The 15,834-nt window shown below is 47.9% G+C and overlaps 2 protein-coding genes, 1 long non-coding RNA gene and 1 other non-coding gene across 4 annotated transcripts; 2 read left to right on the top strand and 2 right to left on the bottom strand.

Moving 5' to 3' along the window:
* Positions 1–2,666, top strand: LOC117866598 (uncharacterized). The gene is made up of 5 exons (XM_034750845.2): positions 1–432; positions 539–949; positions 1,033–1,122; positions 2,048–2,115; positions 2,208–2,666. The coding sequence occupies exons 1-5, from the start codon at positions 121–123 to the stop codon at positions 2,368–2,370; spliced, it is 1,044 nt and encodes a 347-aa protein (XP_034606736.1). The 5' UTR covers positions 1–120; the 3' UTR covers positions 2,371–2,666.
* Positions 2,667–9,868: 7,202 nt separating this feature from the next.
* Positions 9,869–13,091, top strand: LOC117833781 (WD repeat-containing protein VIP3). The gene is made up of 2 exons (XM_034713383.2): positions 9,869–10,343; positions 12,261–13,091. Exons 1-2 carry the CDS (start codon positions 9,999–10,001, stop codon positions 12,882–12,884), a joined length of 969 nt encoding a protein of 322 aa, XP_034569274.1. The 5' UTR covers positions 9,869–9,998; the 3' UTR covers positions 12,885–13,091.
* LOC117833782 (uncharacterized) lies at positions 11,018–14,447 on the bottom strand. Its single transcript, XR_004635543.2, has 2 exons — positions 14,174–14,447; positions 11,018–11,385 (listed from the first exon to the last, which is right to left on the bottom strand). It is a non-coding gene; the product is annotated as an uncharacterized lncRNA (long non-coding RNA).
* On the bottom strand, positions 13,592–13,789 carry LOC117834886 (U2 spliceosomal RNA). The gene has a single exon (XR_004635841.1). It is a non-coding gene; the product is annotated as a U2 spliceosomal RNA (small nuclear RNA).
* Positions 14,448–15,834: the final 1,387 nt, after the last annotated feature.

Below are 15,834 nucleotides of genomic sequence, written 5' to 3' on the forward strand. Positions count from 1 at the left end.
TCTCTCACCACAGCCCAAATATCTTGCCACAATCCAAGGGTTCCTTTTATTTTTTTTTTCCTGTTGAGAGTGTTCCGGTAGCATTGGCTCTGACACGTTTGTAAACTCGAAAGCGCAAGGATGGTGAACCTAGCGGAGGCGCAGAAGCTGCTGCTGCACTTCCTGGTCCGGAGGGCCGGGCTGCGGCAGCACACCGTCGACGTCGACGGCGCAGGCACGGTCATCACCTTCTGGGTGCCCAAGGACAAGGTGCCCAAGGACAAGGTGCCCAAGGAGAAGCCCACCGTGCGGGACGTCACGCCCGGGCCAGCTTCTGCCGATGAGGCCACCAACAAGCTGCCGGCGGCGGCGGCGGTGGCGAAGAATGACAGGCCCGCCGTCGTGCTCGTGCACGGCTTCGCCGCCGATGGCATCGTGACCTGGCAGTTCCAGGTTCGCCAGCCGTGCAACGACGTCTCGTTTCAGACATCATCCTGTGGCTTTCCTGTCCACTACTCATGTCGTGACACACACGCCGTATGCGTACGTATACGTGCAGGTGGGCGCGCTGGCGAAGCACTACGACGTGTACGTGCCGGACCTGCTCTACTTCGGGGGTTCGACGTCGCCGTCGTCGGACCGATCCCCGGGGTTCCAGGCGGAGTGCCTGGCGGCGGCGCTCCGGAAGCTGGGCGTGGGGTCCTGCGCGGTGGTCGGGTTCAGCTACGGCGGGATGGTGTCGTTCAAGATGGCGGAGGCGCACCCGGACCTGGTGCGGTCGCTCGTGGTGTCGGGCTCCGTCGTGGCCATGACCGACTCCATCAGCGAGACGATGCTGGAGCGGATCGGCGTCAAGTCGTCGGCGGAGCTGCTGCTGCCGGAGTCCGTGAAGGGGCTCAAGGCGCTGTTCTCCATCGCCACCCACCGGAAGCTCTGGTTCCCCGACCGCCTCTACAGGGACTACCTCAAGGTATCGTCTTTGTACGTACAGCCTGCAGCTGAGCAGTAGTAACAGACGGATCGACGGTGTGGTTGTTTGTGCACGCATCGCAGGTGATGTTCCCCAACCGCAAGGAGAGAGCGGAGCTGCTGGAAGGTTTGGTGGTCAGCAACAAAGACGCCACCGTCCCCGTCTTGCCGCAGGTACGGTTTGGCCACCGCTCCCGTTGACGACCCGTACTAGTTGCCAGTCGCCTAGGTCGGTGTCCGTGGCCATATTCCGCCGGCTGAGCTGGTCGATACATTTTCCACGAAGCATGATGGCTTGGCTTCCGTTTGAGAATCTTAGCCTGAACAGTGGGAAAAAAATTCCTATAGTACTAGCCGGTGTAAGCATTGATGGCCTTCAACAAATCGCTGCACCTGCACGAGCAAGTGCATGGTGCCGACTGCAGTCTGACTGCGGCGTCAATGCTTCTTCGTGCCTTCCTGGCTGCATGGTGCCGACTGAGCTGTGTAGCCAAGCGAAGTGGACTGCGCCGGCCCTGGCTGGCTGGCTGCACCTGTACCTGCTTGCCTGATGAACTGGCCAATCACAGGAATGGAAACCGGCCGCCCCTGTTCGACGTATAGGCATGGCAGCCATCCCATCAGAGAGCTGGAAATGGCTCACCGCTCACTAGTCGGTCCCCAGCATGCCATGAAGTAGAAGTTCCCGGATAATTCTCAGCTGATTCCAGCATCAACTCTGTCAAATAGTTTTTCAGAGAGAAGTGATTATCTGTTGATTCTGTGAACTGATTCTCTGAAATGAACTAAGAGACTGGGAGCTGGAAAAAAAACTAGCTTCTCCTAATTTCGTGGAGTGATTCTCCATCTTGATTTTAAGAGTTTACGCTAGAGAATAAAAGAGAATCACTTTCAGCCACAGAATCACTCCTCTCATAGAATCAGCTCCCATAGAGAATTAGAATCAGATGGAGATCTACCAAATAGACCCATAACCACCCCTACTACTACTTTTTTTTTTGCGAATGCCCCTACTATTACTATTGCGCCACACTTGAATTCTATGTTTCAGTTGGTTCGCTTCTCCCTGACAAGCTGAAACACTTAAACGACTGTGCAGAAAATACTTCTACTGTGGGGAGAGAACGACAACATCTTCCACATCGAGCTCGGCAAGACAATGAAAGAGTAAGCTTGGAAGTTGGAACCTGAATTATTATTCTTCCAGAAATCAGCATATGTCTTGACAGCTGGGACGAGTTTTGATTTGCACCCTGCAGGCAGCTGGGCGAGAAGACGATGCTGCAGAGCATAAGGAAGGCAGGGCATCTCGTGCACCTGGAGAGGCCCTGCGTCTATAACCGATGCCTCAAGGAGTTTCTCGCGTCCATCACGGCCGCAGCAGTGCCTCGCTGCTCCCCACAGCACGAGCTGGTCAACTGACCCCTTTGCCTGCGCAAGAATGGAGGAAGGGGAAACAAAGAACGTGAAGAACATGTCCAACTTCAACAAAAGAATACTCCCTCAATACTACGTGGACTCAAACGAACACGGATTCAAACGAAACTTGAGCTAAACAAGCACCTCCTCAAGAGCTAATAGATCAAAAAAAACCTTGAAAAGTTTAAATATTCATGGCGAATTTTGAAGAAAACCGAATGTCCTTCACAAAGTTCGGTTTGGGGAAATTTCAAATTCATGCCGAATCCATGAGCAATTTGAGTGGGGATCATATCAAAGTTTCTCACAAGTATCTTAACAACAAAAGCCACCAACAAATCTCACCAGATTCGCAGCTAAACACGAAGAACAAAAAATCCAAAATATACCTCCGAAAAACATGAAAAATAGGAATCTCAGATCTTGAGAGGATAGAATAGGTGAGCACAAAAAATTTGATCTTTGGATTACTCCACCATATTCGATTAGAAGCCACTCCTAACCTACTCAAAACTTTAGAGGGCAAAAAGATCACATCGAAGATCCCCCATTTCTCTCCCTCTCTCACCTACCAAAGGCTCTCAAACACAAATGAGAAGTCCACCACCTAACAACCCATGAGATGTGGCTGCCCCAACAGCCACTCCTCATATATATGGGCATATGTCAAATGTCCAAAATGCCCTTACATTAAGCATACAACCCAAATACCCCATAGGGGTAAAACCGTCCAACTTTTTGTCGGTAGATCGAACAGAATCGGCGCCTTCATGACTTCGGGTAAAACCGTCCAACTTTTTGTCGGTAGATCGAACAGAATCGGCGCCTTCACGACTTCGCTTCGCCTCGACGCAACCTTCGTGATAGTGCCACCCGTCCTTCGACTTGACACCGTCCAGTCGCAACGAACTCACCTGTAACATCCGCAAAATCACCAACCTAAATTCACCTGTTAAAAATCGCTTTTAAAATCTTTTTACCGCTGGGCTCCCGGAATTCCAAAACCTTCCCGGCCATTCCGCCGTCCCGGCATCCAAGCCGACCCCTATCTTTTTACCCGTGCCCGTAATTTCCGCCGCGTGCCGTCATCAGACGCCGCGCGCGTGCCCCGACCGCGTGCCGCGAATGCCGCCGGTCCCTCTCTTTTTCTTTCTCCTTTTCCCTCCCCTTTTCCTTTTCTTTTTCCTTCTTCCTTTCTTCCTCCTTCTTCTTTCTTCTTCCTCCTTCCTTCTTCTCTCTCCTCCTCTTTCTTCTTCCTGGCGCCCGCACAACCGGCCCCAGCTCCTTAACTCCCCCCGGCGCCACCTCTACTGGCGCCACGCCGCTCGGCCTCCGTGCGCCTGGGGCCCGCCGCCCGGCCCGCCGTCGACCACGCCGCTGCCTCCCTCGGGCCACGCGCCCGACCCGGCCCCCGGTCGCCTGCACCGCCCGCTCCGGCGTCCGGCCGCCCCGGCCCCGCACGCCGCCCCTCCTGCGCCGGCCGCCTTGGCCCCGCTCCACGCCGCCCGCCGCCGGCCCCTACCTCCCCGCTCCTGGCCCCTACCTCCCCGCCACGGCACGCCACCGGTGCCGTGCCACCAGCCGCCGCCGGCCCTTGCCGGTCCCCTACCGCCGGCGCCCTCCCCACCGCCTATAAAAGTAGCCCGGCTCCCCACTCTCCACTCACCAACACCACCACCCACCGCTCCCCCTGCTCCCAGCCGCCGCCAGCAAGCCGCCACCCGTGCTCCTCCGCCCGGAGGCCGCCGCCACCCGACCACCACCGGCCGCCCTCCCGCACCTTCAAGTTCGCATGGTAATGGGCAAGATGGAGCCCCAAAATGGAGCCCCCTTCCTCTCCCTCCGCCGCCCCGGCCCTCGGCTCGCCGCCGGCGAGGCCCGGTCGGCCGGCCGCCGCCGGTCAACCCCCATCCCTCTCTCCTCTCCAAGTTCCTGGAGAAGAAAAGGAGAATGCTCCGGATTTTGGATCTGACCCCCACTTTTTCCCAAATTACACACAAGTCCTTCCACCACTCTCACAAACCTATTCGCGGATAAGCCCCTCCACCTCCAAAAGTATTCACAAATAGGTCCCTGGTTTATTGCAAATCAATCCTAAACCTCCTTTTTAAGCCCTTAGACCATGTTTAACTCGTCATTTCATGCGCCAAACTTCCTCCAATTAATCCCAAATTTTACCACGTCATCCTCCGGAATACTTCCGCCGATCCATATCCAAATTTCCTAAAAATAATCTTTCTATCTATTTTCCGTTCGCGTTTTCCGTTCGGAGCTCAACGGTTAAAAACCAACTTTCTTTTATTTATTTGTGTGCCCGTTTGTGTGTGCCGTAGATCGCGGATTGCCCGAGGAGGAGCCCGAGGAGGAGTTTGACCGTGAGCCCGAGCCCGAGGATCAGCAGCACGAACCGGAACTCCCGGAAGGCTTTGAAGACGGCAAGTCCAATCTCACCCTTTGATGCATACTTAATACCTAGTTTTTCAAACACAACCTATTGGCCTGTTTTATAAAATGCATATTATTTTATTCTATTGCAAGACATGGTTGGATAGCCACCCCTTGATTGTTTTGAACATTCCTTGTTATCCTATGGTTGTCTCTAAATATGACCCGCTCTATTTAGGCGATAACCACCGCTAGAATGCTTAGGAAATTGCTACTCGACTACAATCATTATCACAATGGTTTTTTTGGAAAGTAAATGTGTGTGTGTGCAATTGGGAAAATGGTTTTCCGGGTTCAAAGGAAAGGAATGTGTAGACGAGATGGATGGGTGTTTCTTGTGTGAAATGCCAGGATGTTGTGCTCGTACCTTAGTGGTTGAGCAATGTCGGGAGATATCCATCTTGTCGTGGTTAAGGACCGAGTTGATGTGTCATCTTGCCTAATTCCACCATCGTGCAACCACTCGACCGTTGTATGGGCAACGGCTTAGCATAAATCCCACTAGCTAAACTGTTAGTCCTCAGGAGTGCTGGTGAGCAACGGGAGCCCATGGAAAAGGAGTAAGATCTTGGTGACTTAGGTCCCGGTTACGGTCTCATGGATGAGCCGTGAACCCCTTGGGTGCTTCCGTGAGGGCTAGCCAGTCCCAGCTAAGGTGGGTAATGGCTTTGTTAGGATCCGCACCGGCACTAAGGTGCTGCGGTACCCTACTTGTGGGAAAAGTGTACAACCTCTGCAGAGTTAAAATCTATCCGGGTAGCCGTGTCCACGGCATTGGACGAGTTACGGCTTGGTCACATAACTAGCACTTGGGCATGGATGGTCGTGTGCGTGTGCGTGTAAGTTGGATTTTGAAAGTGTCCGGCAGTTGTGCCGTGAGCTATGGCGGACGGGGAGTCCAATAGCGATAAAACTTGGATCCTTTGTGTAGGATCAACCCCACTCCATGTCCGGTTACCAAAGAAAAGCTTTACAAAAACTTGTTTGAAAACGAGCCTATGCATGTGTTGAAAATCTAGCTTTATTGCAATAAACTCTAACCTATCCTTGATTTATCCTGTGCATATATTTGCTTGTATTCCCCCCCCCCCCCCCCCGTGGATGGGGTTGGACTTGTTGAGTACGTTCGTACTCACCCTTGCTTCGTTACTACAGAGGGAGACCCGGACTTCATCGCCGAGGACCTTGAGTAGAGGTTGTGTCCGCACCCAACGCTGCCTGTGGTGTTGGCCTTTCCAAGATGCTGCTGCTGTCGTGTAGTCCCGAGTGCTGTCTTTTGGCAGTCGCTTGGTTAGCCGCTGTTGTTTATTTACTTCTTATCGCTGCGTGGCTTTCACGCCCACTCCCTCGGGAGTTGTACGGTAACTGAATTATCTGTCGAATAAATGTGTTATCAGCCTCCTGGGACTGATATTTGTATCACATTTAGTCTCTACTTATGTGGGGACGCTTCATCACCCCCCGGTTTTGAGGCCAAATTGGTCAAACCCTCTTGCACACCCTGCAAGGCGTGACTCACCAATGTCGACGCGTGTCCAGCCTCCACCAAGCTTTTGATGCCTCCAAGTCTTTTGCTCCCGCTCCCGAGCCGCCTACTCGACTTGCCTCCGTTCTGCTTGACTCAACCGACGCCGTCTCCATCCCGTCCGTGTACTCTTGCTCTTCTGTGCACCATGTGGATCGCCCGTGACTCCGTCCAGATTCCTCAGGTCCCTCGGTCCAAGCCTACTCGTGTCCACCGTTCACAGCCTAGTACATCGGCATGAACCTTTCACTTGACTTTCATCTTATGCCGCCAACCGCCATGTTGCATCCATCACCTGCACATCACAAGTCAAGAGACACAACACACAAGATATGTTTTACACAAACACCACAACACAACACACACCTTGGTTAGTTGTTAGCATAATCAAGCACATATGGAATATGAACTCAACCGGTAAAGCCTCAAATCATCCAGTCAATCACTCATCGTAAATAGACCAAAGCACATGTCAACTTGGTCTCTCACCTGATAACAAAATTCTGATGTCGAGTATGGTATTTGTCACTTGCAGATATGTAAGCTATGGATATTTTTTTCCTTGCAGCTTTGTAAGTGTGCATATGGGAGGATTTTCTGAATCAACACATAGAAGATATGTTGTTTTATTGCTGAGCAGCTACCATCGACTCCCTGAAAAATGAGCTGCCCCATATGTTGTTTTGTTGCAGATTTATACCTTTTCTGTTAATACATTTCAGGTACACACTATTAGTAGCTGTCCCATTAGGTAGTATTTTCTTCAGTTGTCAAATCAGTTCAAACTTTTGAGACACAAATTGGGTTGTAAACGTGTTAATGTTAGATCATCTCAAACTGTTCTTAACTGTCCATAATATATCTCCTTTGCATGTCTCCATATCTCTGCACACGTTCGCTCCTTGGGCCTTTTAATTTTTCCTCAGCCCACGCCAACAGAAAACGGAGTCGTCTCGTCCATCATCCCATCGCGCGCTTGTTTCTTTGGCCCCACTAACGTGATTACGAGGGTTAGGAGGAATTAATGGAAGGAAAAGCTACCTAATTCTGAAAAAATGATGCCAATTACAACGGGTACAGTTTTTATCGGACAAGTTAACAACACTAAAACACAAAGATAATTATTATATTTGCATCTTCCTCGCCACCCACACAACAACAATGACATCTCAGCTAAATCAGATTACACCTACCAACAAAGCCAACTACTTGGATGTAGCACCGCCATTACTTCCACAAGTACCAATCACCGTCATGAAACTAGTTGCAGATGCCACATCCTCGCCAAATTTATTTGGGATCAACATTCCTTCTAGTCATACAACAGAAAGAATAGATTTAGTAAGGGTCTGTTTGGTCCCACTTACTTTTTTAGACTAAATTTTAGTCCTGCATGTTTGGTTTCATGGGCTAAACAGCATTTAATGAGTTGAACAATGACCTGTTTGCCTCTAATCATTGGGAGAGAGAGAGAGGAATTAGACAGGCATTGAATGAGGGCAATGGGTGTCCAGTGCACCTTTTAGCCCAAATAAACAACCCAAAGTTGGCTTATGGACTAAACTTTAGGGACTAAACTTTAGCTCAAATAAGTAAGGATGTTTGGCTCTTTAGAGGCTACAAGGGACTAAAGTTTAGTCCCTAAAATTTAACAAGGGATATCCAAACACCCTCTAAATAAATTTGCATATTTTGCATGATTTCTAATTTATTGCGTATGGAAACCTCTCCAAACCTAATAAGGAATTTGGTAAAATTGAATTTTCTACTGTTTGGCGGAGAGGAAACGCTCACCCGAGGAGCTTTCTAGGAAGCTATGGGTCGTATGTAGTACTAATTTGCGCAAGCGTGCTAGTATACATTCATATACAAAATGTAAAGTAAATGTGCAATAACTCACAAAGAACAAGAACAAGTACGGGAAATATCATTTTTATTCATTACTGTAAGTTTACAGAGTACAATATCCCATTGTATATAAAATTTGAGCCAAGCAGCTTCTAACAATCAGAGGATTGTGTGGCTTCTCATTTCCAGGGCCTTGGAGGCTTCCGATTAATTACATGCGCAGCTTTGAGCTGTAGAACACCTCCGATTAAGCTATGCCAATGGTCGTCGTCTCCAAGTAAAATAAGAGCCATCTCCGAGCATGCATAAGCACGAAGAATAAGTGTGATGAAGTGCTAGGGCCTCATCGGCCTCTAGCAAAAAGGTATTTGGCCACGTTGTGCGGATCCTATAATGAAATAATTCAAAGTGCTCGGCTTTGTTGGTTGCGAACAAAATAATTTCGGCCTTGTGGGTCGCGGAAAAGGAAACATCCCAGCCGGGAGAAAGAGGACTCCACATGGTTCGCCGGCCTTGACGGTGCGGAAAGATGGTTGCTGTGGTGAGTAGTAGACTTATGCGTAAATACATTGCTACACGTGAGCGGTTTCATAGATCGTCTCATGCAGTGTCACGTATAATTTTTGATGATGCGGAGGAGAAAGAGCGAGGAGAGAAAAAGATATCTTCGCGAAATAACCACCTCATGACCTAAATGGTAGGACTACGAGATAACTCAACCATCATTGTACGAGTTATTGTTGCCATGCAACTCATGATATTTTCTTTTTTCATGTGCAACCTATGTACGGGTTGTCTGTTGAGTCGTCTCAAAATTATGTGTCAATGCATGAGACCGCCAATTAGACAACACTAATATACTTGCCCTTAGGATAAGTGTATTGGTGTTATCTAATAGGTGGTCTTATGCATTGACACGTAATCTTGAGACAACTTAACAAATAACTTGTACAATGGAATGTCTTTTTAGGTTGTCCCATAGTAATTATATTTTCTTAATTTGTGCGTAGAAAAAAGGAATATTATGAAAAATGCCAAACTTCCCCTCAAACTTTTTCTATCCAAGTTGGTAAAAAGATTCTTCTTCATATTGAATTTCTTATTCCAACAGACTAGCCATTTCCCACCCTCCAAATCCCAACAGCTAGGTTTCTCTCTAAAAATATACACTCTCCATCCACTTCAATAGTCTCTCCATTTCACACTACAACAACCTCTTCATTTTGCACTCTCCATTCTGGCAATTACTGCGCGTGAGACTCACACTTTGGCAAGGCAAATTGACTTGTCAAAGACTTGCCAAGTTTAACAAGTGTGAGGGGAAGTTTGGCAAGTCAGATGGGATGGAAAGTCATGTACTAATTCTGTTGGACCATAATTTTCTCGCTGTCTTACCAAATTTTAACTGGCAAGTTGGATAGCCACCCTCTCGAAGTTAGAGATAAAGTTCCATCATTAATTTCATTCGCACGGGCATTGTTCAAATTAACTAACTAAAAATAACTTGCGTCGGATTTACAATTAAAACATAGAAGCACATTACACTAGTGAATAAAATAATAATAATGCTAGAACTAATTTTTTTAAAAAAAGAGGTTAATTAGAAATTCCAATCGAGATACTTAAAGTTCAGGTTCGCAGTATCTGTCTTAAAAAATAAAAATTCTTCAAAAAAAATCGCTAAAACCCACAAAGCCCTCCTCCTCCCTTCCTCACACTCCCCTCCTCAACCAGATCGCGCGCGCGCCAATCTAGGGTTTCGCCTCGCCGTCCTCCCTCCTCTCGCCGACGAGGTGCCGACCGAGACCGGGCGATGAAGCTCGCGGGGCTCAAGTCCGTGGACGGTGCCCACGAGGAGTCCATCTGGGCGGCGGCGTGGGCGCCCGCCGCCGACCACCGCCCCACGGCGGTGCTCCTCACGGGGGCTCTCGACGAGACCGTCCGCGCCTGGCGCCCCGACGACCTCGCCGCCGCGGGCCCTCCCGTGCGCGGCCACGCGCTCGGGGTAGTCTCCCTCGCCGCCCACCCCGCGGGCGCGCTCGCCGCCGCCGTGTCGCTCGACAGCTTCGTCCGAGTCTTCGACGTCGACTCGGGGGCATCCGTCGCCACGCTGGAGGCGCCGCCGTCCGAAGTCTGGGGCGTCCAGTTCCACCCCAAGGTGAGCGCGGCTGGCCCATCCCGGTAGTCAGGACTCGGGATTTCTTATGGCAAAATGGCTGCTTTCTTCCGGTTTTGCTGTAATTTTAGTATTTCGTTTCGAGAATGCGCCAAATGTGGGAGATTTTAGAGACATGTGCGGTGAGTCGAGTTAATTCGAGCATAGAGTGCTGCAAAAATGTTGTGCTGGGTTTGATTTGTGAGTTTCACTATTTATGTTTGTTATACTAATAATTTATTCCTAGTGTACTAGATAGTGAAGATTGAAGATTTATCGAGTAATCCTCATATGGCCTGGTTGATTTTTTAGGTTGCAGCATAGAGTGCCATGAGAAAAACAGATCTGGCCTTGGATAGATGACTACTATTTTTTTCATTGTTAAGGAAACGCAAATACTGCATATGTTAATTCAGGTGTGAACTGCTGGAGAAGTGATGTCCTCCTGGTTTGGATTTTGTCAGTCCTTACATCCACTGGGATTTACTCATGGTGAAAATTTAAGAGCTATTGGGTATTCCTGAGATGGCTTGGTCGATTTTGTTGGATTCAGGTGTTGGAATGAGAATAACTATTTTTTGCATAGTTAAAGAAAAGCAATATTGCTGTTCTGCTTTAGATTTTGTGGGTTGTAAGATCCACTTATTTTACTCATTGTGAAAATAATATTACTCAGATGGCTAAGTCAATTTTATTGGATTCAGTGAAAATGCTATGAGAAAAATATGGCCTTGGAATGAGGACAACTAGGATTTTTCATAGTTAAAGAAAAGACAAAATAATACATGTGGAGCTTTTCCAATCTGCCATGAGGTCTTGCATAGGCGGGGTCTGGTTGGTACATGTGGAAGTGGAAGGCAAGTCCGTCCAGTTACTTGTTTTATTGCTTCATCAAATAGGCATGCCAGCTTAACTCTTCACCTGGTTGCTGCTGCTCACTGTCCTAAATTTGTTGGCACTGTGCCACTTGGTCCTCTCTTTAGTTATTCCCGATCACCTACACTTGCTGCTGATTCTACATTTTTGTATCTTCAGTTGAAGATGGCTGTTATAGCAAAAATCATTCAAATCAGTAACTAGTTATACATATGGTTGCAAGGCTTGGGTAGTCCTCTTTGCAATTCATGTGGCTAAATTCGTATTATGGTGCAGCATCAGGTTTGCATTATGCTTCTGTTTGAGTAAAAAGCAATCCTCTCTATTTTACATACTGTCAGTACATTCAGTTGGTCAAAATTGCATTTTGTGGGGGTGAATTTAATTTAGCCGTTCATGTTTCAAAGCCTTAATCGTATTTAAGAAAGCCTTTGGTATTTGTGTTTGTATATGAAATGGACCTAATTCTTGTCATATTTGGGTAGTATGCAAGAGCTTGAGAAAGTGATTTGCTGAAGAAGTTAAGCCATTCATTCAGTTAAAATTGTCTTCTTGATGTCGTTCACCTATCTACATTATGGATCATAATTGTTCTGGTGGCTTAATAGTTTGACTTGTCTCATTGTCTGAACCTTGCTGGAACTTAAATTGAGGCCGTTGGCTGTGTTCCCCATACTATGTATGCTTGGCATCACTGAATATTGTCAGACATGTCTAATTCAGTGTAACCTGGTTCCAGTTTGTATGGTCAATGTGTAGTCTTTGATCATTACACGGTTGATGTGTGTTAATGCTTGATCATTCTGTTTTTCCTCCTGCACTGTCTCAGTCAGCATTGTTAGACAATTTTCATTGCCATATTCTGTTGTCTAAAAAACCTGATATGTGTTATTGAGGCTTCTTGTAATTTCTAGTACTACACATGATTGGAGATAGTAACTGAATTATCCTGCTTTCCTGTTGTTTCCAGTCGGTCAAATTGGCTGTTCTTTCTTCAATGCAGTTATTGCCGAGATAGGCTAAACCATATGCTTCCTTTGTCAGGGTAATGCGCTGGCTGCAGCTGGTGGTGGCAGTGGATCAGTGAAGCTCTGGGACACAGAGAAGTGGCAACCAATTACCAGCCTTGCTGTCCCACGTCCAGAGGGAGCTCGCCCTGACAAGACAGGCAGTGGCAAGTTTGTCCTTTCAGTTGCCTGGAGCCCTGATGGAAAGCTCTTAGCCTGTGGGTCCATGGACGGCACCATTGCTGTGTACGATGCAATCCGCATGAAGTTCCTCCACCACCTGGAGGGCCACCACATGCCTGTGCGGTCCATGGTCTTCTCCCCTGTGGACCCCCACGTGCTCTTCACGGCCTGCGACGACTGCCACATCCACATCTACGACGCCAAGGAGAAGACCCTCATCGGGGCCATGTCAGGCCATGCGAGCTGGGTGCTGAGCATCGACGTGAGCCCTGATGGTTTGGCAGTGGCGACGGGATCCAGCGACCGCACTGTCCGGCTCTGGGACATCAACATGAGGAGCTCTATGCAGACGATGAGCAACCACTCTGACCAGGTCTGGGCCGTGGCTTTCCGACCGCTGGGTGGGGCTGGAGTCCGTGCAGGCCGGCTTGCCAGCGCCTCGGATGACAAGAGCATCTCCCTGTATGATTACTCGTAGTTTTCCATGCCCCTGCAAGGCCTCTATTGTAGTTTGTTGGAGTCTGAGACTGTCATTTGGCCAGGACCTGTTGTACAATCCTAATTGAGCTCCTAACTTGCAAGGAAAGCAAGTTTGCTTCCTGTTATTGACTTAACTGTCTCAAGGTTGTTGAGTTAATGAGTTGCATACTACATTACTAATACTGATATTTTCTGTCTGTGATCACTACTTGTGTCGATTTCAAGGGTATTTCTTTAGTGGTTATTATATTGCGATGTGAGTGTCGATTAAGATGAGATCTTTTAATCTTCTCCAGACCCGAGCCTGCATATTCTGTTGCTTGTGGTTAAAGATGTTTTCTTTTTGCTACATTTTTCCAATCTGGATTTTTATACAAACCGTGCTTCATCGTCAGATAACATAGGAGGAGGTTCGTGTAGTGATGGCACCATGGCACAGGCTGGCAATCATACGAGCAGTACGGAATTGCAACTGGCTCTTCCCCCGAGTGATGCCCAGAGATGTAACTTTCACATTTGAGATGGGCCGTCGTTGGAGGCCCATTTTCTCGTAGAGTGTCTTGGGCTCGTGAAGACATATGCTAAGTAATGCTAAGTAAGTTTGAATAGCTCTAAAAAAAAGTTTCAATAAAAAACATAAACCTTGCTTGGAAAATAATCCATCCAAATGCACTAATTAGAGAAAAAAGCTTAAATTTTATTTGGTTGGGGTGTGCCGAGCTCCAGCAATAGTGCAACGCTAGAGCGACACACAAGGATCCAAATAGCAAGCTATCGTAGCGGATCCTTCCCCATAAAAAATGAATTTAATATCGTTGTGAGGGCGAGGCCTCACGTATCAGATATTAAACTGATAAGAACAGATACTACACTTGATCTTAGCCAAAAGGCCGAGAAAGGTATGAGTTGCCAAGCCGGGGTGCCCCTTCTTTTGTACGCGCCTCGGCAGCCCCACGGCTGTGGCCAGGCGCTGTGGTACTAATAGCATGCTCCGAAAGTTTAGCAATCGCAATCAGAGGGAACGACGAGGGAATTAAGCAAACACTGGGCCGCGTTAATCCTGCTAATCTTTGCGATCGGCCCATGGAGGAGTCCAGAACCAGAAGAGAAGCTTGGACCCCCTCAAAAAAAAAGAAGAAGAAGAAGAAGAAGAGAAGGTTGGAGCACAGCCGAACGAGAGGAACGACAAGGAAAAGGATTAACACCTCAAAAAAAAAAACTAAACCAGTCAGAATCCGACACTGAAACTGATGCAAAATCTGAGTTTGCTAGCTGTTGATGACTCACCTTGCAGGTCGTGCTGCCCCGGCCGCTCACCGTCACCGGCGTCGTCAACGCCAGCGGCGCACGATAGAGGCGGCTGGAAGCTTCCACCGCGGCACGCGCGGCGCCAATGCTCTCGTCAAGAGGTACCGGCCTCGCCGCCCGCGGGCCGCGCAAACCTTTGAGACCGCCTCCTGGTGCGGTGCGCATCGACGGACATGACCCTGCTCTGCTCGTCGCGGCGCCGCCGTTCGCCGGCGGCCGCGCCCTGTCGAATGGCGACCACCCCGCACCCTGCTCTGAGCATGTACATGTGTGTGTTGGAAGCGCCTGACGTCGCCGATAGTGACCATATATCACTTTTCGCAACTATCGGCGAATATATCACTTTTCTGTACAGAAAAAAGTGATATATATCGGCGAATATATCACTTACCTGCACAGAAAAAAGTGATATATCGGCGAATATATTATTTTGTGACGTGCATCTAAAAATGCAAACTTTTCTTTGGAATATTGCACCTTGAAAGTTAGCTTTCGTGACTACTAGCATTTTTTTATGAGGTTGAGGTATTGACAAAATACACAACCAATAAATTAGAAGTAGTAGGTTAGGTAAGTACCTACTGATGAATGTCTCGTTTAGTGTGATCGGCTCTGCTGGTTCCATGAAGATGCCAATATACAACAAGAATATAAGATCAAAGGAAAGAACAATCAACAAGTGGGCTTGTTGCCGGTCGGCATCTAATCAACAGTGACGCACGGGTGGATTCGTGCGTCAATATTTTTTCAATTATGCCATCAAGCCGCGGATAAAATGGGCTTATGATTGGCTAATCTTTAACATTCTTAGAGATGTTGACCATTGTGATAACTTTGCGTGTGGATCATTTGTGCCTTAGTGTATAATATAATTCAAAGAGTTTGAATATCTGGTTCTTTGCTTTCCTTAATTAATGCAGGAGAATGGTAACTGTGACAATCTTGGCTTGGAGCACCTCACTTCACCGCACAAAGTCACGGTACTTCTGTGATGCGAGAGTAATTTTCCTGCGCATGAGAAGGAAATCGAAGCAGAGGTTGCGCTGAGGCATGCAGCTGACATCCATCCCAACCGCCCCACCTTCAGTGTGTTGTACTCCCCTCTGTTAAACATATGACATTTAGTTCATACATTTATGAATGGAGGTAGTATTTGTGAAGCTCAAACAACACATTCGAGGTCAAGAGGTACGTAGGTGCTATGTAATCTTGAATCAGTTGCACAATATCGTTCTAACTAAATTACCAATCCCAGTCGGCCCGGCTAAATATAACTTCAGATTTTCTTTTCAGAAGCGTATGCAGGAATAATCCATATTGCTCATAAATCAGATTAATCAGCCCTTCCTCTTACAGATTAATCAGCCTATAAATCAATATCGAAAATTTCAGACGCTCGACTTCTGCTCGAGGGCACCTTACTGAATTCGTCAGCCAATCAAGGAGGATCGACTTCTGCTTTCTTCCGCCCCGTTTTAGCTGCCAAATCATCAAACTTATTTTTTTTTTTCGAATCGAGGCGTTCCCCATTCCATTACTGAAAGCAACGGAAATTCCAGAGTTCAGTATAGAAGCAGCTAGGGAAAGACGACAGTCTACCCAGGGTCCTCAGATGCATAGCTGCATGGTCTTTCTTTGCT

This window comes from Setaria viridis, chromosome 8 (assembly GCF_005286985.2).
Source record: "Setaria viridis chromosome 8, Setaria_viridis_v4.0, whole genome shotgun sequence".
In the NCBI taxonomy this organism is placed as follows: Eukaryota; Viridiplantae; Streptophyta; class Magnoliopsida; order Poales; family Poaceae; genus Setaria; species Setaria viridis.

Excerpts from the sequence above, each read along its gene's own strand:
- LOC117866598 (XM_034750845.2), top strand. The coding sequence starts at position 121 with ATGGTGAACCTAGCGGAGGCGCAGAAGCTGCTGCTGCACTTCCTGGTC. Across the intron at positions 1,123-2,047 it reads CCGTCCCCGTCTTGCCGCAG|AAAATACTTCTACTGTGGGG; the intron begins GTACGGTTTGGC and ends ACGACTGTGCAG. Across the intron at positions 2,116-2,207 it reads CTCGGCAAGACAATGAAAGA|GCAGCTGGGCGAGAAGACGA; the intron begins GTAAGCTTGGAA and ends TGCACCCTGCAG.
- LOC117833781 (XM_034713383.2), top strand. The coding sequence starts at position 9,999 with ATGAAGCTCGCGGGGCTCAAGTCCGTGGACGGTGCCCACGAGGAGTCC. Across the intron at positions 10,344-12,260 it reads GCGTCCAGTTCCACCCCAAG|GGTAATGCGCTGGCTGCAGC; the intron begins GTGAGCGCGGCT and ends TTCCTTTGTCAG.